This window comes from Nycticebus coucang, chromosome 3, assembly GCF_027406575.1.
Source record: "Nycticebus coucang isolate mNycCou1 chromosome 3, mNycCou1.pri, whole genome shotgun sequence".
In the NCBI taxonomy this organism is placed as follows: Eukaryota; Metazoa; Chordata; class Mammalia; order Primates; family Lorisidae; genus Nycticebus; species Nycticebus coucang.
Window position 1 is genome coordinate 9,195,366 of NC_069782.1, and position 25,888 is coordinate 9,221,253.

The window sequence follows — 25,888 nt, forward strand, 5'->3', positions numbered from 1 at the left end:
CCTTGGAGCCAGCCTGTCCCCAGTGCAACAGACAGGGCCATGTGTGCCAAACCCACCAAGGGAACCAAACTCCACTAATCTGTCCCCTCCACAACTGCCCCTTTCCCTACCCCAGCCTGAGAATCCCCAGAAGCCAGGCTGACCAGCCATCTCTGGGCTCACCCAGCATCCCCACCTTGACCACTTCCTAGTGACTGTCACTACCTGCCTTCTCTGGCCACCCTTCCCTTCCCCAATCCTGTCCCCTCCATCCCTGCCAAAGCCTGGGTCTGGAGCCTGCATAAGACCTCCAGGGTGGTCAGGACTGGCTGGATGCCCCATCCTCTCCTCACCCACTGCTAGGTAAATTCTGGAATGTTCGTGCCTAGGCCAGCCCCAGCCCGTGTGCCAAGCAGGTGGAGGGCTAAGCCTCATCAGGCCTGCCAAGCAGAGAGTCCCCTGCAACCAGGGGCTCTTAACCCAGCCTTGGGCAGGGCCTCTGGGGCACTAGCTTGGAGCTGGGGGGGGTCCCCTTCCATGTCCCAGGCCAGGCTGCCCTCCTCACCCTGACAGAGCACACCCCCAAACACTCTCCTCTCTCCCTCCCTGGCCAACTCCTGACCAGCTTTAGAATACTATTTCTTGTCTCACCACACTCAACCTACCTAGTCACAGAGCCAGGGAGGTCAGAACCCAAAGGAACTTGGACTTTGCATCACTCCCAGTACTCACCTGTCATCACACAGATGAGGAAGCTGAAGCCTGCTTATACCTCCCAAACTGGGATCTCCCATCTTGACTGAGTCCCGGGGCCTCAGAAAAATCTGTGCTTACTTGAAAAGATAACAACTTGAGGTAAAATGGACTTATGCCACAAACAGCATGAATGACTAAAGTCAGACTTACAGGTAAACTTCCAGACCATGACATCTGACTGACCTTAGTGGTGATACTTCAGCTAGGAGTAAATTCTCTTTCTCTAAGGGGAGAGACAGTGATATAATTCACCACACTTGGTTACACAACTCCCACTACTGACCCCAGAAACAGAGCATCAGGAAACAGAAAGGCAGCTCTGGCACCATAAAAGCAGCAAACAGGACAATAGGACCAGGCGACCTGCACGTGAACTCTAGTCCCAGCAATGACCGGTTCTGTCTCTCTCAGACAAGAGACCCATAATCTCTGAACCTGGAGACTCCCCACTGGCCCCCTGGCTCTGCTCTGTCCTTCTGGGGGACTCTCCCTGCACCAACAGGATGTGGTTAAAGCATTGGTAGGGGCTGGATGTGGTGGTTCACGCCTGTAATCCCAGCACTTGGGGAGGCTGAGGCAGGACGATCACTTGAGCCTAGGAATTCAAGATCAGCCTGGGGAGCATAGTGACACCCCCTCTCTACTAAAAATAAAATTAAATTAGCTAGACATGGTGGAGTATGCCTGTAATCCCAGCTACTCAGGAGGCTGAGGCAGAAGTATCGCTTGAGCTTGGGAATTCAGGGTTACAGTGAGCTATGATCTCACCACTGCAGTCCAGCCTGGGAGGCAGAACATGACCCTGTTTCTAAAAAATAATAATAATTTTGGCTCGGCGCCTGTGGCTCAAGCGGCTAAGGTGCCAGCCACATACACCTGAGCTAGTGGGTTCGAATCCAGCCTGGGCCTGCCAAACAACAATGACGGCTGCAACCAAAAAATAGCCGGGCGTTGTGGCGGGTGCCTGTAGTCCCAGCTACTTGGGAGGCAGAGGCAGAAGAATCACTTGAGCCCAGGAGTTGGAGGTTGCTGTGAGCTGTAATGCCATAGCACTCTACCCAGGGTGACAGCTTGAGGCTCTATCTCAAAAGAAAAAATAATAAAAGTAATAATAATGATAATCTTAATCACACATCAGTGAGATCACCTCCCTGTCCTGCTCGAAAGTCTGCCAGGGCTCCTTGTCTCTTTGAGGAGTGGCCCTGGCCCTGGCTCACTCCCTGCTGCTCCTGGGACACACACACAGCAGGCTCACTCCACCCCAGGGCCTTTGCACATGCTGTTACTCTTCCAAGTGCTAACCCTATAATTTCATTGTCACCTCCTCTGAGAAGACCCCCACCCAAGCTCTCCACGCCCACCATGCCCTCTTCACAACCTGAGCTGCTTTATCGACTTGCTTTGCTGTTTGTTTTTCCCCAATACTAGGATGGGGACTTCACACCTATAGCCCCGACAGGCACCTAGAAGGAGATCGGTAAATGTCTGCTGGGTGAACAAACAAACACAGTAGTCCCTCCCTATCCACCTAGTTATTTTCCCAAGGTCAGCCCAGGGCTGAAAATAGGTGAGTACAATACAGTAAGATATTTCAAGACAAAGAGACCACACTCACATAACTTTTATTACAGTATATTGTTACAATGATTCTCTTTTATTATTAGTTGCTGTTGATTTCTTACTGCGTCTAATTTATAAAGTAAACTTTATCATAGGTATGTACGTACAGGATAAAATGTAGGCTATATCGGGTACTAACCACAGTTTCAGGCATCCACTGGGGTCTTGGAATGTGTACCCCGTGGATTAGGGGAGCTGCTGTAAATCTCTGCCCACTCTGACATCCACTGACCCTTGGGTGTCTGCAAACGAAAACGCTCACCCGGGCGGCACCTGTGGCTCAGCTGGTAGGGCGCCGGTCCCATATGCCGGAGGTGGCGGGTTCAAACCCAGCCCCGGCCAAAAAAAAAAAACACAAAAAGAAAAAAAGAAAACGCTCACCCCTCAATTTCAAAGCCCTTGCTCTTAGCTTCTGTCATAGCCACACCAACCAAAACCTTGGCCAGACCCCACCCACAGCCTACTGAGAGACTGACCTGGTTTCCATGGCAACCGCCCTCTCACCTCCCGGCCCTTGCTCACCTTGGGCTGCTGCCTTCTATCCTGCCTCTCCCAGCACCTCCCCACCCCAGCCAGGCTCCTTCCCGTACCCCAACCCTGCTACCACTCTCCCGCCATAGCCTGTAATTAATTCCAGTCACTGCCAAGGCCCCCTTCTAGCCTGAGCATAGCTCCAGCAGCAGCTTCATCATTAATTAACTTTTTTGAAGTTCAAACGTTCTAATTACCAGTGAACATCCCCATCCCCCTTGCCTTCCCCCGCCTGTTGAGCACCCTCTCCTTTTAGCCACATCCTCTGCTCCCTCTTCCCTTCCTGCCAGTTTTGAGCTTTAGGGGCACTTAGCAGGTATTTCTGGGGGGCCTGGGGCCCCCACTTCTTCCTCACCAGGGCCCTGAGCTATGGGTGTCAGCAGGCTCATTTTACAGATAAGGAAAACTGAAGCTTGGAGAAATCAGGGGCATCTCCTGGGTCACCTAGCCGGGAAGTATCAGAGTAGAGGTTCACCCCAGGCCTAGAGGACTCCAGGGCCAGTCTATCCTCTGTGAAGTAAGGCCTGTCCCTGCCCATGGCTTCCCCTCCCTCCCCTGAGGCCCATTCTTAGTGTTGGTCACCAGGATCCTGCACCAGCCAGCTTCCTATCTAGGCTTCAGCTCTGGTCTCTGCCGCTCCAATCTGTCCCACACAATAACCAGGCGCTTGCTGTGTGCCCAGTATTATTTGAGCATTTTGCAAGTGTTATCTCATTTAATCCTCACTGCTCTATTATAAGCCCATTTACAAATAAAGATATCAAGGAAACAGAAACATATTTGTCCAAGGTCACCAGAGGGAAAAAAGTGCAGCTGAGACACAAACCTAGAGCCTGCTTTTCTTGCCCCCAAGCTATTCTGCCATTGCCTAAAACACAACTCTGATTATGCCTCTCTCCTGCTCAAAAATCTTCAGTGGCTCCCCATCACCTCCTTAGCCTGACACACCAGGCCTCCTGGGCTCTGACTTCAGTGAACTCTTCCAACCTTATCTCTTGGTTGGCCTTGAATTTCTTGCTGGCCCCAAGCACACCTTTGCATGTGCACCTTCCCTCTACTCTCTCCTCCAGGCAGACTCTCTCACAACCTAGTTCATTTGTCACCTCTTACTGAAGCTTCCCTAATGCACCTTTCACCCCTTACCAGCTGGAGGCACAGCCTCCTCTCCGGTGGTGCTCCCCCTAACCTTGTCTAGCACATATCACAGTAGCAAACTTGGCAGTGACCATGACTCTTGTGTGCTGGAACCCAGGGACATGACCTTAGCTATCATAATCCATTGGGGGTAGATAAGGAGGAGGCCTGGAGGGCTGACATGACCTGTCATAGTCACACATTTCCTGGGCAACCCAGATGATCTGACTCAAAACACCGCAGGACACAGCCTCTGTAGCTCCCCCACCTTGCCCACTGCACCGAGGCCCCAAGGGGTAATGGAGTGCCCCTTATCTCTTGGCTGCTCAGCTTCAAACATTCAGGGACGGACAGCTTCAGTCCCTGCCCAGAGGCACTCACGGAAAATCCCAGATGGCAGAGGCTGGGCCTCTTCCAAGAGCCTTGGAGGCTCAGAAGTCAGGCAGAGCTGGCATCGCTGCCCACAGTTCCTGACATGCTCCCTGCATCTCAGGCATCAAAGGCACCAGCCCTCCTTGAAGTTAAACCAGACTATGTAGCATAGGACTAGAGGTTGTCAGAGGGAGTCAAGGTCTCCTGGCAGAGCCATACTGGCCTGGCCCAATGCCTAATGCTTCTGCCATTAGTCACAAGTGTCGAGGAACTCTTTGAGAGCACTGGCAAACACAGCCATGAGGTTCTGGGATGACTTGAGGGAGAAAGGAGGCCAAAGAAGGGGATACAAGGTTTCTGAGTAATAGAGCAGGCCTGGGCTTGGATGCTAGCAACACAAGGGCGAGGGGTCTTCAATGGCTCCTCTTGCCTCCCACAGTAGACTCAAAGCCCTAGACTGGCATCAAAGGCCATGCAGTTGGAACCCAGCCACGTCACCTACCTCACTCCCCAAACCCTCACTTCTATGTCACAGAGCATCCCCTGCCCAAGTTTTTAGAGAGCAACTCAGCCAATTCCTCACTGCACTAATGGGAAACAGAGAGGCAGAGACCTGACCAAGCTACACAGACGCCCCAGAGCAGGAGTGGTACTCAGCCAGCAGATGCCTCGCCCACTGGGGGGTCCCTGAGCCACGGCTGGATTTTCAAACCCACACCAAAGCCCTCCATTTCCCGTCACACTGGGCACGGCCACATGGCCACCAGCTTTTTAAGCTGATTAGATCCCTGATGGACAGTCCTAAGCGCCTTTGAGGAGCACAGATGGAGAAACAGATCAATGGTGATCCAATCAATACAGTTTCCTTGGCAGGCAAAACCATCCTGAGCACGTGGGAAGAAAACCAACCGAAGGGTCCTCGGGGGCTACAGGGCCCCCACTAGCATCTCATGCCTGGCCTGGGCCCACCCCCCACTTCCCATGCTCATCCTCTCCTGCCCACTACCCCCAAAGTCCTGGGAACTGGGGCCTGGGAGCCAAGCAGGGATGAATGAGCATAAATTGAGTGCCTGCTGTGTGTCAGGCACCAGGTTAACAACAGAAATAATACTAACGATCTCAGACAGTTCGTAAGGATTCTTGAGAAGGAATGTCTGATCAAACAGAGGGCATTATCTCACTTAACCTTAAGCTTGCCCCTAGAGGCCCCTAGGACACAGAGCCGTGTCCTTCCAAGACCAGGCTGTGCCATGCATATGGTGGTCAGCAGAGACAGCCTCTCACTTTGTCACCTCTCTCGTAACAGAGCCGGGAGACTCCCATTTGGAGGCTTTTGGGGAAAAAAAGAAAATCCACCTCACCAGGAGAGAACTAAGAATCTCACACTGGTATTATCTGCTGATTACTTAATACTACCTTGAGAAGAAAATAAAAGATGCTGTTCTGATTGATGTCCGCCTTGCTGCAGGCTGAATCCACTCAGCCTTTATAAAGAATCAGTCAAGCAGTCAGACCTGGGAATGAGCAAGATGCCCTGGAACTTCAGCAAAGCCCCCCCAAAACCAGCAGATACTATTGTTCCCTCCACTTTACAGATAAGGAAACTGAGGTGACGAGCTATTTCCAGGTCACGTAGGTGACAGGTGGCAAGTTTAAACCACCTCTTACTGGTTCCAAATCCCAGGTGCTCAACACATACTCTGCCGCAACTGGGCTCAACGCCTGAGATACAAGGGATTCCCAACTGATAGGTGTCTAGTGACATATTTGCTTTCTCCTTCTTATTCACTTTGTCCCCTCCAAGGGTCCCAGCCAGGCGAGGAGAAATTGGGCCTGGGTCAGTGGTCAGCCCAGCCATCAGCTGCTCTGGCTGTGCCGCTGTGGGTTGCCCAGGCCTGTGCTGTGGCCGGTGTGGCCAGGAAAGGGGACATTGAGTCCCTGCCACAGTGAGGAAGAAGAATTTGCCTACAAGGGCAGTGAGAGGAATGCCAGCAAGGGGGGTGTTTGCCTCAAGGTCCTCCAGCCAGTAAGAAGCCGGTCTGGATGAGGACCTGCTCCTCCATCCCACACCTCAGTCACTGAGGCTTGAGAAGGTAGGAGTGTAGCATGGGGGAACAGGGTCACCAGGGAGCCACTATGCCAAGGGCTCCCTCCAACCAACCAGCTCCAGATAGAAGAGTGGCCATGTGGAGGGGCAGTGCCCAGGCCCCGCAGGGCAGCCTCCTCTCCAGGAGCTGAGCCAGAGGCCTGCATGGTTACCATGGTGACCACCACCCTCCTCCCGCAGGAGGAGTTTCTGTAATTCAGGGGGCTCTGGGAGGCTGGGTGGAGGCGGGAGTGCTGGGTTTGGCAGGGGAGGCCAAGTTTGTTTTTATTTTCGTCAAATCTGAAATCTGATCCATTTCCCAGGATATGTCCCAATTGTTTAAATAAATCAAGTGGAAGAAGGGGGTTGGGGATACATCCTCCTAGACCAAGGCGGAAGGAAGGGCAGACCACTCCCTATACAAGAGTCCTTCCCCTGCTGGTCCCACGTGGGCCCAAGATGGCGGCTCAGGCCTCCAGCCCTCATAGGCCTGAGATTCCAGATCCCAGTTCTTGGGCCAGTTCTGTGCTCCTCTGAGGCATCTATGGGCCACGTGCTATGTGTATACCTGGCCTGGGCATCAGAGGCACTAAGGCCCAGCTCCTTCCTTGGAGATGCCCAGCGTGTCTCTGTTCCAGGACTCTGTAGTAATACGTGGCCTTGTAGAAGTGCTATAGCAATAGTGGCAACCATTTTTGAATAACAACTATGCTTCAGTGCCTGGTAAGAGGGTATTCATTCACCCATTCATTCACTTATTCATTCAGCTAATGTTTATGGGCAACTACTACTCTGGATACTGCTTACCTGAATCTACTAACACCCAGCACAGGCCCATGCCAGGACCTGCAGGGTCACCCTCCAGGTACGTACCCAGGAGAAATGCTCCCATAAGCCCACAAAGGGCATGTCCCAGCACACCTGTGGCAGTGTTACTGGTAACAGCCCCAACCTGGCCATTCATCAGCAACCGAAGGAATAGGGTGATGGTTTTCAATGAGGGATGATTTTGTCCCTCAGGGCACATGTGGCCATGCCTGGAGACATTTTTGATGTCATAACTTGGGGAGGTATAACATGGGCATCTAGCAGGTATCTAGAGACCAGCAATGCCGCTACAATGCACAGGACAGTCCCCAAAACAAAGAACAACCCAGCCCAAGATTTCAGCAGGCCAAGACCGAGAACCCTCATGGGACACCAATGTGGTGGAACATTACTCAGTTGTGAAAAAGAACAAGCTGCTGGTAGCTGCAACAGTGTGGATGCATCTCCAGTGAGTAACAGAAGCCAGACACTGCAGAGCAGAAAATGTATGACTCCGATTCCACGAAGTTAAAAAACAGGCAAAGTCAATCCACAGTGAGGGAGGTCAGAATAGCAGTAACCCCAGGGAGTACCCATGGGGGCGCAAGGGAGCTTCCAGGGGCTGGAGATGCACTTCTTGGCCTGAGCAGTGATCACAGAAGAGAGGTTTCATGGAAAACGCCTCAAGCCACACACTAAGACTTGTGCCACTCAGCTGCATGCATATTTTACCTCAATAAAAAATGGAACAAAAAATGATGAGATTCTACTCCTAAGAGGAAAAATAAAAATGCAACTCTTACAAAAACATGAGCACCTGCTGGGCATTTGCTATCACCACCGCCACGGGAACCTTCACAACAATCCTGCAAGGGAGGGTGGCATCCCTGTTTGCCACCCAAGGCTTGCCCAAGGCCTCAGCTAGTGAGGGACACAGCCAAGATTTGAACTTGACACCATCCCGTCTCCTAATGTTTGTTTAGGACTTGTGCTCCTTGTGCCGAGGGAGCCTCGGGAGGTGGACATACAAGACCTTACACCCACTTTATAGGTACCAAAATGGAGGTCTGGAGATGATAACACTTGCCCAAGATGACACAGAGGCTGAGCTGGGACAGAAAGCTGCTCCGTGAAGTGAACAGACCTGCGAGGCAGATGGCCCTAGGCCTCCCTCTGCTTACATACCTCCAGTGACGCCCCCCTTACAGCAGCTACGGAACTGAGTATGGTCTGTCCTGGGCTCCTCAACCCCCACACAGGGTGTGGGGGGAGCTCCCCACATAACACAAACCTTTGTGAGGCTCATCAGTTCCACTTATACATGTAAGCTGCAGCGTCTCAGTGTGTAGAGAGCCCGTGGAAGAGGACGCAGGAAGTGAGCCCTCCTTTGTTTTGCCCTTGCCCTTAGACCCCACCTCTCAGAATTCCCATGTTTTCTTTTTTATTTTTTTTCAGTTTTTGGCCAGGGCTGGGTTTGAACCCGCCACCTCCAGCATATGGGGCTGGTGCCCTACTCTGGTGAGCTACAAGTGCCGCCCTCTTTTCCTTTCTTTTTTGAAACAGAGTCTCACTCTGTTGCCCTGGGTAGAGTGCAACGATGTCATCACAGCTCACAGCAACCTCCCAAATAGTTAGGACTACAGGCACCTGCCACAACACCCAGCTAATTCTTCTATTTTTACTAGAGGTGGGGTCTTGCTTTGCTCAGGTTGGTCTCAAACTTCTAACCTTGAGTGATCAGTGATCCTCCTGCCTCAGCCTCCCAGAGTGCTAGGAATATAGGCGTGAACTACTGCAGCTGGTCCAAAATCCCCATCTTATGAGAACTCATTGGATTTGCCCAAAGTCTCTGACTCCCAGATGCCCAGTAAGCTTTAGTACCCAGAGCAAACAGCCGGAGTGGGGGAGGCAACTGGGAGTGAGGGAACACAGGCTGCCAGCTGGGAAGAAAAACTGGGGTGGATGGTCCACAGGAAAGAAGCTCCGGCCAAGGACATTTTCCAAATGCCACTGCTTCAGTCCTTGCCGAAGAGAAGGCCCAGGCGGGTCCCATTGCTTGTGGGCTGACCCAGCCTCAGGAGCCCACCCACGCAGAAGTATGCGGGCAGGAAAGCCTCCCTTGACTCCTAGGCCAAGAATGCAGACGCCTCCTCTTGGCCCTCACAATTCTGGACGCCCCCCTTACAGCAGCTACGGAACTGAGTATGGTCTGTCCTGGGCTCCTCAACCCCCACACAGGGTGTGCCTTTTAAGAGCAGGGTGTGTGTGTCCCTCCCATACTCAAAGCCCTACCTGAAGCAGCTACTCAGGCCCATCTGCAGCCTCCTAAGGGAGTGAGATCCCCATCACTTGGAGGCATCAAGGAGGTGAAGGGGGGATTTCTGCACAGAAGAGATTCACAGCCTGCCTTGCCATCCTGAACTCCTGCCTCTCCTTTTTTAACATCTATCACTCACTATTCATTCAGCCCTCTCAATGAAGCCTTCCTCTGTGCCCAGCCCCCAATGGCGATGAAGTCCCTGCCCTTCACAAAGCACAAGCAGACACACATTTGTGGGGGCTGGGCAAAAGGCAGATGACATCCTCCCTCAGCCTCCTGGGGGACCCGTCCTCTACCACACGTCTCCCCTGCCTGCCCCACACACATACGTGTTCTCATGTGCATTCCCAGAACTGCAGCCCTTCACACATCTGCACACACTCACATGTGTGCACACCAACACAGCAGGTGTTTGCACTCCCGTGTGCCCCCACCCCAACCCATCAGGCCAGGAGCATTGACCCTGGGGGGACCCCACTCTCCTACAACAGGGGGTCTTAACCTTTTCTGTGCCTCAAAAAAGAAGCTCATGAGCTCCTTTTCTGAATAACAATTTTAAATGTAAAAAAAAAAAAAAAATCTTAAGATTAGTAAGCCAGATACAGCTGCACGTGCCTATAGTCCCAGATACTCAGGAGACTGAGGCAAGAGGAATGCTGGAGCCAGGAGTCAAGTTCAGTCTGGGCAACACACAAGACTCTGTCTCTTAAAAAAAAAAAAAAGAAAAAAGAAAGAAAGAAAGAGGACGGCACCTATGGCTCAGTGAGTAGGGCGCCAGCCCCATGTACCGAGGGTGGCAGGTTCAAATCTGGCCCCGGCCAAACTGCAACAAAAAATAGCCGGGCATTGTGGCAGGCGCCTGTAGTCCCAGCTACTCGGGAGGCTGAGGCAAGAGAATCGCCTAAGCCCAGGAGTTGGAGGTTGCTGTGAGCTGTGTGATGCCATGGCACTGTACTGAGGGTGATAAAGTGAGACTCTGTCTCCACAAAAAAAAAAATAAGAAAGAAAGAAAAGAGAAAGAAAAAACTTAGGGAAACAAAGAAGCTTAGGTTTAAAAAGGAAGCCATTTTTGTTTTAAAAAATTGTCAAAATATTTTTAAAAAACAAATTTGTGAAAGAGAAATATATCTGCTTTATTGTCAGTGCAATAAATAACAAGATTCAGTGGTGGTTCTGATGCTATGTGACCAAGTGCCACAGTGAGGAATGTAAATGGTATTCTGAGAGCCCTACAACAACCATGATGTGACATGAAAATATTGGTGATTTCTACGGTGACAGTCCCAGGAGCTGCTAATAATACCACTGTGGTTTGTTTTCTTCATTCATAATAGAAAAAAAAATCCTAAATTTCAGCCAGAGGTCAGTGGAAACAAACATGCTACTTGTCGCCATCCAAGCTCACAGACCCCCAAGCTCACAGACCCCCAGCTAACACTCCTGCCCTGGAAACCCCTGCTCCAGAAACTATTTTCCCCTGGAGTGCCAGGACACACCACCAGCCCCTGGCCTGGTACTCCTCCTACTTCACAGGTTCGTCCTTAGATGCTGGGTCTCCTCGGGTGCCCAGCCCTCGTCTCCCCTCCCCTTTCTCTGAACCCACACCCACTTCCACAGCCTCCACAGCCACTGCGGACCAGACCCTGAGTTTCTGCCCCAGGCCTGGGCTCTCTCACTGCTGAGCCACAGGACTCCTGGACACCACTATGGGATGTTTCTAGGAACCTCAAATTCATCATGTCCCAAACGGGGCAGGTCAAGTACTCCCCAGGCCACCAAATTCTCCCCCTGCACTTCTTCACCCCATGAATGGTGCCCCCACCACAATCAATCCTAGAAGTTGTCCAGGCTAGAACTTTCTGCAGCCTCTGTGTCCCTTGCCCCATATCCATCTCTGAGACCTGTCCATTTCATCATCCAAGTCCCTCTTCTCTGCCCATTCCTCTACATCTTACTGCTCTCTCCTTCTTGAACCTTTGAACAGCTTCCTCCTCCAGCCTTGCCTCTTCTGGTACATCCCTCCATGGCAACCAGAGAGCCCTTTGAAAACCAAAAGCCTTCTGTCTCCCCTCCTTCTTCCAGAGAGTTTTCAAACTCTTTGGCGCAGAGTTCAAGGCCCTCTGTGTCAGTGCTCTTGGCCACCTTCCAGCCTCATCTCTGTCCACACAACCTCCAACTCCAAACTTGCTGCTAGGATGCATTTCATTGAAAGCTCTGCTGCACACCTACTATGTGCAGGGATGAAAGCCGAGGCCTAAGGAAGAGACAGACAGTAATGGGACACAGAATCTGTCCTCACGGAGCAAACAGTCAAGCAGAAGGTGAGAAAAATAAGTCAGATACAAAAGGCCTTATACAAGCAGTACAAGGGGACAGTTATGGTGCCCAACACAGGGTTTTGCTGGACACTTAGCAGGTGCAGGATGGATGAGAAATTGAGGTGGGGGTGATCAACAAGCATTTGCTCAACAAGTGAACTGATGGATGAGTAGATGGGATGATGGATGTGTAGATGATGGAGGGGTAAGGATGGCGCCTTTGGGTAGTGGAGGTCAGTGGATACTGAACAGGTAGATGGTTGGGAAGGTAAATGGATAAATGCTTGAATGTAAGAACTGAGTGGATGGATGGGTGGATGAATGGATAAGTGGGTGGGTGAATGGATAAATGGATGGGCAAGTGGATAGATGGATAGGTGAATGGATGAATACATGAGTGGGTGGATGTGTGGGTGGGTGGATAGATGGGTGGGTGGGTAGAAGAATGGATGTATGGATTGATGAAGCAAAGAAGGGTGGATAGGGAGCAAAGGTGGGTGAGTGGGTGTACGGATGGATGGGGGCAAGATGAGTGGGTAGGTGTCTGGGAAGATGGCTGGGAATGTGACATTCTGGTAACTGGCAGCTCCAGGGTTCAAACCTAAGTGTGTATGACCTCAGGAAATCCTTCAGGTTGGGACTCAGTACCTCCATCTCGTCCTCCTTCAGCAATTCTCACTCCCAGTCTCGGCATCTCCCCACCACTCTAGGCCCTTCAATCTACGCTGTCCCACTGTTTCAGAGCTTCAAAAGATCCCAGAGGGCCAGCTGAGGTGGCTCACGCCTATAATCCTAACACTCTGGAGGGCCAAGGCGGGGGGATCGCTTCAGCTCATGAGTTCAAGACCAGCCTGAGCAAGAGTGAGACCCTGTCTCTATAGCCAGGTGTGTGGCGGTCACCTGTAGTCCCCTACTCCGGAGGCTGAGGCAAGAGGATCAGCTGAACCCAAGAGTTTGAGGTTGCTGTGAGCCACAGTGCCACAGCACTCTACCCAGGGTGACAAAATGTCTTAAAAATAAATAAATAAATATCTCAGAGGCCACCCCAGCCAGGGTTTCTCAACGTTAGCACTCATTTTGAGCCAGATAATTCTTTGCTGTGCAAGGCTGTTCTGTGCACTGTACAGCATTCGGTCTTTACCTCTAGAAATCAGTAGCACATCTGCCCACATTGTGACAACTAAAACTGTCCCCAGACATTGCCAAATGTCCCTTGGTGGGCGAAATCACCCCGATTGGAAATGACTAATATGGTTCAACCTCTTCACCTCCACAATTGTATAGATGAGGAAACTGGGGCCCTGAGGAGAGCGGTCACTTGCCTGAAATCACCAAGCTTGCAGTTGGCAGAGCCCAGACCGGACCCTGAGGGACAATCAGTCCACAGTCACTATCTCACTGGAACATAGGGACGAGGCTGGGGAAAGCCAGGCACAGCCCCTGGCACCCCGTGCTTTGTCCACCTCCACCCCGGGGCTCTCACGTGGCAACACCCCAATCCGCCACGTTCGTGCAGCCCCTCAGTTAGCCGAGCCTGCTCCTGCTTTCTCACACAGAGGTGTGCACAGAGAGGCCAAGTTGTTTGCTCAGCATCACACAGCAGTAAGCACTAGCACTGAGATTTAAACGTGGGGAGAGAAGAGGGAGACCAGGAGAGCAGGGTGCGGCTGCACCTGGCGAAGAGGGTGGAAATGTCAAAGGTGGCCCCGCAGGAAAGCTGGAGAGAGATTAGCAAGAAGACATTCTGGCTGATTAAAAAGATGTATTGATTTCTCTCTGAGGAAAACAAATGGGGCCATTTGTCTCCCAACAGGATCATGCAGCGGTCTGAGGGAGGCGGCAGGTCAAAGTCCGCTTCAGACTAGGAAGCCAAAGCCCAGGCACGAGTAAAAATCAAATAGTGTGTTCAGTTCCCGGGAGGGGCCTGACTCCATCAGCCAGCCAGCCACTTTCTAATTCTCCCGCCTGACATCACGAATGATGAGACTTCCTGTTGGGTCTCCAGCCCGGGAGGGCAGCCTGCCCTTCCAGGTTGCCTGTCTAGACCCCATCAGTCAAATAGACCACACAAAGGGCCAGCTGACCCACTGGGAAGAGGAGCCGCCCCCAGCACACAGTAGGTCCCCAGGGAGCACCACACCCCTTTCCCCTCTGCTCTCCAGGCTCTGGACCCCAAATGCCTTTCTTACCTCACTCCCCTCCTGCCCTCTTCCTTCCACCCACACTCCAGGCTGTCAGCATCTCCAGTGACCCCAAAATTCAGCTATGAGCCCTTGCTCAGGTTGCTTCCTCGGCTGAGATGGCACCCCCCACCCCGATCCATTTCTCCCTCAGCAACTCTCATGGATCCTGCCTCCCAGGGAAGAAGGCTCCCAGTCAGGAAATGTCCCCTATTCCATTCTTGTCACCCATGGCCCCAGAGGGGGCCCCTCTGCCCAGCCTTTATCCGTTCTGCTTCATAGGAGTGATGTGGCTGTGGCTCTGCTTCCCCATTAGTCTGGAGTCACCACTGAGTGCCCACGTCTGGTGTGCAGTGCCCTCCATGTGGCTGAACAGCCCTGCAGACTCCTGCACTCAAGTCCAGACCAGCAGCCAAGACATAGCCGGGCTTCAGTAGGCACTCACTGATGAATGAACGATCAACTGATCAATATCCACTGCAGGAAACTACTGCCTGATTTCCAGGCCTCAGTTTTCTCTTCCTCAAGCATTCTCCATTCTGTCCTAGGAGTGACCCATCTAATAAATGCATTTGCTCATGTCCATCCCTGCTGGACACCTGTCAGTGGCTCCCCAGGCCCCATAAGATCAAGCACAAGCTCTAACCTGGCATTCAACTCCCTGCTATCCAGGCCCCACCTCACACTCTTCCAGCCACACTAAACCCCTCACTATTCTCTACACTGTTCCCTCGCCTGGAACACTCTCTCTCAACCGTTCAGGAAAACTCATATTCATACATCCAGATTCAGGCTGAATGTCCCCTATTTCAGGTAGGCTTCGCCAATGTCCTCAAGGCCAAGTCAGGGCCAGCCTCTACACCTGCAGAGGTGTCTTCACAGAAATCTCCTTGCCATGATCCCTGAAGTTGCCCTGGGACTCAAGCTCTCCCCGGGCCCACACTGCTGACCAATGAAAGTGCAGCATCCTCTCTGGCTACCATGAGCATCCTTGGGAATGGTGCTTGATACTGACCTTTATTTCTGAGAAAAACAACTTTCTCCACACCAGATGGAGAGAAACGGACAATTTCCCAGACATGTGTTGCTTCTTCCAGCAATGCTCACCACCCGTCTGGACATCCCCCTTGGGCCAGAACTGAAAGCAGAGGATTCCTCCCCCTGTAATAAGCCCCTTCCCCAGCCATGAGCAGACTGGGCTGGGGGCAGCTCTGGCTTTGGCGGCTGGAGTTCTGGGCTCCAGTCTGTCCCAGCTTTGCCTATTACTCAACATGTGCCTTGAATAAGTCATGCTCCCTTCCTCCGCCTTGGTCTCCCCGTCACACACCCTGCCCTGCCACCTTAAGGACTTTGTAAACTGGAAAGTGCTGCCCCCTAGGTGTCACCGCCCCATGGAAGAGACAAAGGGAGCAGCAAATAACCACTGTGAGTGGGGAAGAAACGTGAGGAGGAGGGAAGAGCTGACAAAGGGTTTTAGGGTCCAGAGAGGAAAACCCCAGGGAGCCAGGAAGACTTTCTGCAGGTGGCTCTAGAAGCTGAGCCTGGTGGGGCAGGAAGGATTTGAACCCATGGTGGGGAGGGGACATCCTAGGTGACAGGTCCAGCAGAAACAAAGGCAGATGGGCAGGGAAAGTGCCAGGAAGCCTCCACGACTGGCTTGGATGTCAGATGTACACATGAAGGGAGAGGAAGAGCAGGAATGGGGCTGGAGGATGAGAAGGGTGGATCAGGAAGGCCGGGAGTCCAGGCTAGTTAGACTATTACAGATTTAATGGGGAAGTGCCTAGGTGAGGGAAGAATAAGCAAATGAGTGAAGGAAGGAAGGGAGGGAGGGAGACAACAGCCCTTCCTGGGCACACGGCTCTTTGACAGATGACAACCTGCTTACGGGTGCATGAGCACACACACACACATATACACGCACATACACACAGAGCCCCAGGACCCCCTGAGGAGGAAGGCGAGGAGGGAAGGAGAGAGTGGGACCAGGGGAGAAGTCATGCAGCTTTGGGCTCCTGGCCCAGTGCTCTCTCTGCTATGCAGGGGAGAGGAGGGAGGAGGATGCCAGCTGTCACATGGGGCAAGAGGGGTGAGGTACCCAGAGGTGTTTGTTTAGGCAGGAAGACACAAAAGAACCCAACCTCATAGTGGTGAGTAAAAAGAAAAAGAAAAAAAAAAGAAGAAGAACCCAGCCTCAGACACACTCTCTCAATGGCCCTGCTAGAAAAAAGGGACTCAGGCCTTTGTTTGGTGGCCAAGGTCCTATCTGTTGCAGAACTAAGAGACAGCCAGCCCAGAGGCAGGGGATGAACTAATTGACTGGGACGTGGGCAGCAGGTCACAGGTACAGCTCCCCAGGCCTCTTCCCTGCCCTTCTGCCCTCCCACCTGCAGGGGACAGCGCGTTCCCACCCTTGCCAGTCCCTGAGGCTCTCATATCCACCCTGCTGCTGCCCACCCTCAGGACCCTGCCAGCGCCAACGTCAGGCCCAGTGTGCACTCAGTTGTCACTCAGCAACTCACAGTTTGCCCAGTGCTTACCCTGGAATTCTCATCTGACCCCCCATCCCAATATTCCGAACTAGGGGTCACTACATCCCCCATTTCACAGACAAGCAAACAGAGGCTCAGCAAGGGCAATGAACTTGTCCAGGGCTACTTAGCCAAGCCAGGAGTAGGTCCTCACTCACTTGGCCACCAAGCCATAGACCCTGGGTTACCTGCATCCCCTCCTTCTAACACCAGCCCAAAGGACATCTCCACCAGGACTCCTCTCCAGGCCCTCAGCCGGCACCCTGGGCCAACATCATTTCTCACCACCAATCCCACAGATGCCTTTTTCTCATAATAGGTCTCCCAGCTGGCTGCCCAGCTCTCCTGGGAGGTGGAGTGATCCTCCCACTGCACAGAAGGGCCATAGCTGTCTCTGCACCGTGTGTGACACACAGCACACTCAGGGAAGGCTTGAGAATGAGAGAATACCCATGACGCCAAACCCAGAGTGGGCAGAGGGCTTGAGGCAGGCAGGGGAGTGGAGGCAGGATGAAGTGGGGCAGAGGGGCAGGTGGGGCCTGGGCTACAGCCATAAAGGCACAGGCCAGAGGAGGCCACCCACAAGGAGGGCAGCAGGGAAATGGGCACCTGGGACAGCCCCTCCCAGACCCTCTTGCCCACCCTCTCCACCCCCCAAATAGAGAGCAAGAGTGCGAGAGTGTGAGATGGGGAGTGACTTGTCCAAGGTTAGTGGGTAGCTGGTGTCTCCAGCCTCCTGCCCAGGCTGACACCCGGCCCCTCCCCAGCAGAGAGGTGGCCTTCACAGCTGACTGGCTTCCCTACCATGCATGGCTGGTTCCCACCGTGGCAGAAGTGCTGGCTGTCTCGAGGGAGGCCAAGACCAGGAGTACACCAGGAGGGGAGAGGGCTGCAAACTCCTCAAGGGGATGGCCCCAGGAAGGAACGTACATGCTGGGAACCAGGGGGACCCTCACCGAGCTCCCTGGAACCTACTGAAGCGACCTCCCTGCCCTGGGTGGAGTATGAAGTCCCTGGTGTTTCTCCGCAGGTGGCGGCATTGTCCTGGATGAAACCCAGGGCTAAGCATCAGAGAAACTAGGGTTTTCATCCAAGCTCTACCACATCCTGGCTGTGCAACCCTGAATAAAAGTTAGTCAACCCTTAGAGCCTCACTTCCCTCATCCATAAAAAGGGGCTACAGGAGCACCTATCCCCAGGGATGGTTGTGAGAGTTAAAGGTGATGAAGCCAACAAGTACTCAGAACATCAGCAGGAGCTCTGATCAGCATCCCTGCACCTCTCCTCTGTGCCAGACACACCACTGGGTGATTTACAGGAATCACCTCTGATCGCCTTTGATGGCCCCATTATAGAGATGAGAAAATTGAGACTCAAGGAGGGGAAAGGCCCTTCTCCTACATGCAGACAGTTATGCTCCTGAGAAAGTCTCTGAAAGTCTAATCCAGGTTGGAAAATAGGTTTCCAACCGATTAATCGTGGCTGCTGGGAGGTGGGGTTGGGGGATGGTGCTCTGCTGGAGGATGCCGTGATTGATTAGCAATGTCTGCACTGACAAGTGCATAACCACTAGCAGCGAAACTCACACAAATTCACCTAAATAACAGAGATTGAATCTGATTTTCCTTGGAAACAATGTCCTCTGAAGGTGTCATGTTCTATCTAAAGATCTGCCGCCCAACGTCTAATTGAATCTACTGCAAGCAGAATGTTGACTCAGCTGTTCGTGCTGGCCCATTCACCACTGAAGCGCAGGTAATCAGAGTGATAACCACATGTATGGTGGCTTTTCTCGTCTCCAAAGCTGCATTGTCCTGTCACATTTGCCTTATGTACTGCTTTGTCTTGGGTGTAAACCTATGAAGTGGGTATTACTGTGCCTGCTTAACAGGTGGGGAAACTGAGCCTCAGAGAAGTTAAGAAACTGACCCTTAGTCACCCAGCAAGGTAAGAGGTAGAACCAGCCTCCAGGTCTGTCTGACTCAGGTCCCCACCCTCTCCTCAGTGCCACATGCCACCTCCCTGTGAACTAAAATAAAATCTTAAGGCTTGCCCCCTGTGGCTGACTGACCAGACCCCCTCTTGGCCAAGGAATACCCCAAAACTGAGCTCCTATCAGGAGAAAGGAGATCAGACCTGCTTCACCATGTCCCCCTGCCTTCTTAGAGACTCATCAATAGGCCTAAGGCTATACAAGACTTACTTACAGGTCCTCAACACACACAATAAACTACTTGAGTCTGGGCTTAATCCTATAGTTTGTCTCTGATTAGCAGACCCTTCTCTTCAATGACTCCTGGTCTATCAGACAGAGCCTAACTCTTTCAGCCAATTGTCAGCTAAAGAATCTTTAAACCCACCTATATAAGCTGTGGGCCCCTGCTTTGAGATGTTCCACCTTTTTAGGCCAAACCAATGGCAAACCAATGTATGTGTTCCATGTATTGATTTATGGCTTTACTTATAATTCCTGTCTCCCTGAAATGGATAAAACAAACTGTAACCCCACCACACCGAGTCCACTTGCTCAAGGTTTCTTGGGCATGGCACTGGACCATGATCTTCAAATTTGGATCAGAATAAAATTCTCAAAATTATTTTACAGAGTAAGGCTTCTTTTCTGTTGACATCCCATGAGTCAAACAGCAATCTATCCCCTGACATTTCAATCCCAGAGGCCTCCCAGCTGAAACCCCAGCTGACAACATGTGCCCAAGGCCCAGGCCAGGCCAGAGACTGGTACTGACATTTGGGTGAGCAGAGCTTTCTTGCCCCAGCTTGCAAGCTCCCAGAGGGTCCCAGCAACCTGCTGGCTCTCTGGTGAGTCAGTCGGTGACTCAGGGACCAGCTCTAGGCTGGCGAAGAGCTGAGTCAGGGAGCACCAAGTTTCAAAGGACAGTTGGCTCTGGTCCAGAGCCCCTCAGCTCCAGGGACATGCACTCAGGACAGGCTGTCTGGGGCGCACCCTCCCACACTGCCCTGCCCATTCCTGGGTCTGGCGGTCATGAGTGTTCCCACTAGCCTGCGCCTACACGTCCACCAGTCCTTTGGGTTCTCAATGAAGACAGAACCACCCTCTGCGAGATCTGGATGTGCAAACAGTCATTTATGGTGGTCACAATGATTGAGGGACAGTACTGATTGGTGCCCAAGGACCTGGGATTACAAGTTGGCATACAAGCCAGCCCAGACCACAAAACACTGCCACACACAAATGCCAGCAGGGCCCCACCAAGAAGCACTAGGTTAGACACTGCTCAGCCCTCCTCATGGAAGCAGAAGGGGGCCTCTTGGCTAGGAAGAACCCCATAGCTCTCAACACTAATCAAAGATACCCCACATGCACACCATCTCCAAGCCCCTAAAGCCCACACTGTGCTCTGCACAACCACGTCCATGCTCCAGGGGCCCCCGTGGACCCCAGGGTCTCCTGGGCCTGTGTGTGGAAACCCTCCTCTCCTGGTTCCACTCAGCCTATGAAATCTCAGGCCTGCAGCACCACAGCTGCAGGGGCCCAGCATACAGAGTCTCAGCCACCAAATCTTGAGCTCACACACTCTTTGAAACACAGAATTTTACAGTCTTTGAATCACAGAAGCTTAGAATTTCAATGTCACTGAGCCTTAAACCTTAACTTGGAACCTTTAGGTTCAGTCACAGAAGTCTCGAGTCTGAGTGTCCCAGAGCCTGATGCTTTTGAAGTCATTTGGCTTCGGAATCACCAAATCTCTGGTCTGAAGGAAGTCAGAAGGCTTCAGGCTGAGGCGTGCATTAGCTCCATCCCTCACCCCCAGCCTTGGCAGCCCCTGCCCATGGGTATCTTGGGGGAGACCCCCTCTCTCTGAGCAGCTCCCCAGGCTGAGAAGTCCTGAGGGAAGGGGCTGTTTTCTTTTTAGGGCCCTCCCCACAATAGATAGATGAGAGCCACACCCAAATGCAGCCAAGGTCAGGACCCCTTGTCCCCTCTCCTGGGCCAGCCCCACCATTGTCCCCAACCCCAGGCCACAACTCACACATGCTGAGGATAGAGGCAAAAAGGGTGGTAAAGACCAAGAGGGCAGTGACTCCAGGGACTCTCTTTGCCCAACAGGCCAGAAATGTGGAAACTGGGTGGCTTACTGGCTCAGTGGTCAGGCAGGGCTCGGAGTGCCTGAGGTCAGGGCGACCATCATAGTGAGTGTGGCCGGCACCCTGGGCTCCCAGGGCTGGAAGGGAACATCTCGTCCAGCCCCTCCTTTTTAGGTGGAGGTGCTGAGGCTCAGAGAGAGGGGCTGACAGGACTAAGACCAAACCCCCATCTCTGGGGGCCTCTGGATGACATCTGGGCCAGTTTTGTGAGGATTCAGCCCAGTCAGACCTGCCCTCTGAGACTGAGCTGGGCTGGGCTGGGCAGGCTCCCTGACCAAGGTCAGCCAAGCCTTGTTCCTGAGCAGCACTGCCCATCTTGGCCACCTGAGACTTAGAGAGGTGAAGTGACTTACTCAAGGTCCCACTTCCCTGAGGGAGCGACACTTAAGCTGTGATTTGAAGGATTCAGCAAAGGATTTGGCCAGGTGGAGAAGGAAGGGAAAGGTCTTTTAGGTGCAGAAAAGAGCACGTGGGGAGGCGCAGAGGCCTGGAAGAGCATAAGGAAGGGCCTCTCAGTGGGAGGCGGGGCTGAGTGGGGCACACAGGGCAGCCAGGTGAGGACTCTGCTCTGTGCAGAGAACAACGAGAAATCGGGGAGGCCCCTAGAAGGAGGTAACATGACACACTAGGGATAGCAAGTGGAGCAGGCAGACTTGAGGAGGCTCCTCCTGCTGCCTCCTGCCCTGAACAGCGGCACAACTGAGGGAATGGGGGCTACCCGGCCCCAGCCTGCATGTGAGCTCTGTCCCGAGTGTTGAGACCAGCTGCCCCAGGCCTACAGCCACACTCTCATCACCTGTGTGGTCACTGCCCACTCGATCTGGGCCAGGGTCTGACTTACCTGATTCACTAGCCCCAGCACAGACCTGGGGCTCATTCCCAAAGACCTGGTGAGCCAGCCAGCCACTGGACTGACCCCCTGTAGCCATCAGCAACTTCCAGAACCATTGCATCAGCAGGACCCCTGGTCCTCATGGGCCCAATGTCTCCCTAGACCCACCACCTGCACTTGCCCACCACAAGGGCCAGGGACCTCACCCCAGGCCTCAGGTCTCTTAACCAGAGGAAGGTTGACACCTGACACATGTCAACCTCCCAGGGTGAAACGCATCCTCACTGGGGTAGCTCCAGGTATGCCCACAGCTGTGCCAGCCACGAAGCCCACCACTCCCTCTGCTGGCCACTCGTTCTGGGCGAATTGGACTCCTAGGTCTGACAGCAGGTGGGGTTCTCAGAAAAGAGCTCCATCCCAGCCCCTCCCTATGCGGTGCCTGGGCAGGGCCAGGGCTACACAAAGGATATGGATTGCACACCATCTTGATGCACCAGTTCCGGGGGCTGGTGGTCTGTCGTAGGCAAAAGAAGGCAACAGGTGCCAGGTCTGGGTGTGGGACATCAGGATCGGCTCCATCCAGGGGCTCCTCCAGGCCTGGCGGAGAGGGTGGGGGGCTCTGGGGCCCCGGCTGCTCTGTGACCCCCAGCTCAGCAGCCGGGGCTGCTACAGATGAGGAGGGTGGAGAGGTGCTCTCAGCCATGTCAGTGCTGAGCTGGGAACCCTGGAGAAGACAGACAGGATGGCACATGATGGGGCAGCCGTGGCACTTGCTGCCCATCCTGCCTCCCCCCACAAAGGACCACAGCAGCTTTAACAGCCCCAGATTAAGAAAGAGCTGAGGGCCCAGCTGCACCCAAGTTGGAATGTACTTCCAAGCCAGGGGTCACAGGGCAAGTCTGGTTCACCTTGCTGAGCCTCAGTTTTGGCAAATGAAAATAGTGGGGAGAGGGGCGGCACCTGTGGCTCAAGGAGTAGGGCGCCGGTCCCATATGCTGGATGTGGCGGGTTCAAACCCAGCCCCAGCCAAAAACCCAAAATAAATAAATAAAAATAGTGGGGAGAGTAATACCTTAAAATGTAATTGTAATTTTTTTTTACAAGACTAGAGTTGTGTATTTATCCAAGTTTGAATCTTATCTATTCAAAGATAAAGAAAACTTCCTAGAAAGAAGAGGAGGTTATTGTAAAGACACACATCATTGCCAGGACAAGGCATGTTACAGAGAAGTTAGGGTGCTATGGAATCAGATCCTGGGGGAACCCAGAAAGCCAGGATAGGCTCCCCTGGGAAGTGACACCCAAGCTGACATCTGAACCTGAACCCTTGACCCAGGGACCTCCCACCCTTTCCCTCACGAGGTTGAAAACCCAGGGATCTTAGAATCCCACCTCTTTGCTTTACAGATGGAGAAACTGAGGCCCAGAGAAAGGACAAGACAGACATGCAGCCAATGACAGCAGAGACTCTGAATTCCATACAGGGCCATGCAGGGCTGTGGCCCAGGCAGCTGCACAGGACCTTGTACTAAGCAAGGCCCTGTGCTTACTTTAATGTTCTGCCATCACTAAATTTGAAATTCTTAATTTTCTAGCAAGGAGCCCTTCATTTTTATTTTTTACTGGGTCCTGTAAACCACATAGCTAGTTGTGACTCCATCTCAGTTCAGGAAAATTATTATACCCATTTGGCAGATGAAGACACTGAGGCCAAGAGAAGGGAATGTTTTGCCAAGGCTGCACTCTGAGCCAAGTGTACCATCAGGTGGTTATTTAGAGGCCAGAATCCCACCATCCAGCCCTCTAGACCCACTTAGTGACAACTGATGATGCCCTTACTGGCCAAGAGCCTCTACAGCTGGCCAAGGGCAGGGTGGGAAGAACAGCCACTCCCAGGGCCTGCTCCTCACCACCTCACCCAAGAGGCTACTGATCCCTGTGGCCTTTTCCGCTGAGGTCCCCTGGGCCCTAGAACCCTAACAGTGTCAGGCAGCACAATGGGAATGGGAGATGAGGCCCAAATCCCTGGTGCCCACCCGGCTGCTGCTGGCGGCTGCTAGACTGGCGGCTGAGCTGCCCAGAGCTGATGTATTTGGACATTTCTCCCACTCCCAGGGGCAATGGGCGGGAGCTGGAGCCTCTTGCCACTTCCCCTGGCTGGTCAGGAAAGAAGAGTTTTCTCCTGAGCTCAGGGTTTTGCTCTTGGTTGCAGAAAAATAGCCATGGGCCTTACATAAGCTCCCAGGCACCTTGGACTGCCACGTGTCAACCTCCCAGGCTGAAACACATCCTGGCTAGGGCGGTTCCAGGTCTGCCCACCACTGCACCAACCTCAGAGCCCACCACTCCCTCCACTGGCCACTTGCTCTGGCCAATATGCACCTCCTAGGTCCTAGAGCAGGCTGACTGCCTCTTCCCTCTCACTGAAGCACCCTTCCCTCCTCCTCCCTACCGCCCTGTTCTCCAGGACCTGCTGATTCATTCATTTATGCAATGAGCACCTACTATGTGCAGGCACTAGCAAGCCCTCCAGGGCTCTGCTGTTGAAGGATTCAGACTTGGCACCAGCTCCCATTCAGCCCACACTCCAGCAAGGGAGAGAGACACACTCATCAATTAATTTCTCCCTTGCTGCTTTTCCATAGCTCTTATCATCATCAAACACGGTGCATAATTTATGTACTTATATTGGTATGATTTGGTATCTGTCACCTCAGCCTAAAATAAGGCTGTTAGAGATCACGGACTATGGTCTGGTTCATTCATTGATATATCCCCAGAGCCTGGAACAGTGCCTGGAACATACTAGATGCTCAATAAATATTTGTTGACTAGATGAATAAAAATTGCTGACAAGTAAATAAACAAAGGAGAAGGGTAGGAACAAAGAGAAACCACTGCCTTCTCTAAAAGAAGAGACATTTAAGCAAAAAACACCCAGAATCTGAAGACACCAGCCACAATTGATCTGTGGGAAGAACACTCCAGGTAGGAGGAACAGCATATGCAAAGGCTAAGAGGCTGGAACCAACTCAATGCATTTAAGGACCAGAAATGAGGCCAGTGTGGCTGAGCATGGGGCAGGGATGAAACTGCAAAGTTTGGCAGGACCCCATGTGAGCATACAGAAGCAGAGGTTTTATTCCAAGTGCAACAGAAGCTATAGGAGGGTTTTAGGCATGAGAGTGTATTTTTAAACCATCCCTCTGGTGGTGGAGTGGCAGGGGTGGAACAGGGAGGACCAGGAGGAAGCTGGAGTAATGGGCTGGCCTGGCCCCAGCTGTTGCTGGGCAGATGGGGTGGGTTGAGACAAATGAGCACCTGGCCTTCCATCAGCCCCAGTGGCACACACCTCACCATACCCCAGCACTGTTAAACCCTCCCTGTGACCACACAGGTGAAGAGAGTTGTCCCGACCTCTGGGACTACACATAATCCCCCCTCTTCTCCCTCTGAGCTACGTCTGCTTTGAATTTACTTGCATTCTGCCACTCTCAATTCTATCTAAAACCATCACACTGTGTTGTTCTCTGTTCTCACACCTCTCCCCCTCACTATGGGGCTCCTAGAAACCATGAACCCCAAAGCCAGGACCCCAACTCACTCCCCACTGCCCACCCAGGCCCTACCCTCTCACCTGCTCCCAGTGATCCCCCCAACCCCCACCCTCTGATCTGCTCCTTAGCAGCTGCCTAGACCAACATGCTTTGACCTATTCTTCATTCCCAAGGCCCCCAACTCAGCCCAGAAACTCCTTCTACCTGCCCATCTCCTATGCCCAGCTGCTTGTGTGCCCATGGCTGGAAGCCTGGGGTGTGGCAGCTACCCCTACACACACAAGGATCCAACCTGTCGTAGATGGAGTCTCACAGAGAGGACTTGCTTTAGGTTATGGCCTTAGTGGATTCAAACGTGGGTTCATTGGGATCCAGAATCTAAGCTACCTCCAAGTTCCCAAGTGTCTTCTCTCTAGATCCTCCCAGGGCCTAACACTGACACTCCTTTCCCAGGGTGGCCCATCAAGCACTGGTTGTGGCAACTGGAATGGCCTCCATGAGCAGGGACAGGAGCAGAGGCCCAGGGAGGACCTGTGTCTAGAACAGGTCCTCCCATTCCTGATTCCATCAGCCCCTTGGAGTCTTGATTTCCCTTTCTGTAAAGCTCAGCTCGCCTCCTGCCTGCTTTAGCAGACTCTTATGAAGAGGCAATGTGATGTAGATGGGAAGGCACTTAGGAATTCAGAAAGGCAGATGGCCATGCATGCATGGGACCAGCTGTGCCATCCCCAGGGGGT

General features: G+C 52.8%; 1 protein-coding gene across 1 annotated transcript in view; it reads right to left on the reverse strand.

Moving 5' to 3' along the window:
- Window positions 1-25,888, reverse strand: part of CACNA1I (calcium voltage-gated channel subunit alpha1 I) — a 121,425-nt gene that overhangs the window by 88,099 nt on the left and 7,438 nt on the right. Inside the window, exon 2 of the mRNA XM_053584966.1 lies at window positions 22,065-22,318. Coding sequence (XP_053440941.1) covers window positions 22,065-22,297 — 233 coding nt within the window. The 5' untranslated portion in view covers window positions 22,298-22,318. The remainder of the gene's footprint in view (window positions 1-22,064; window positions 22,319-25,888) is intronic.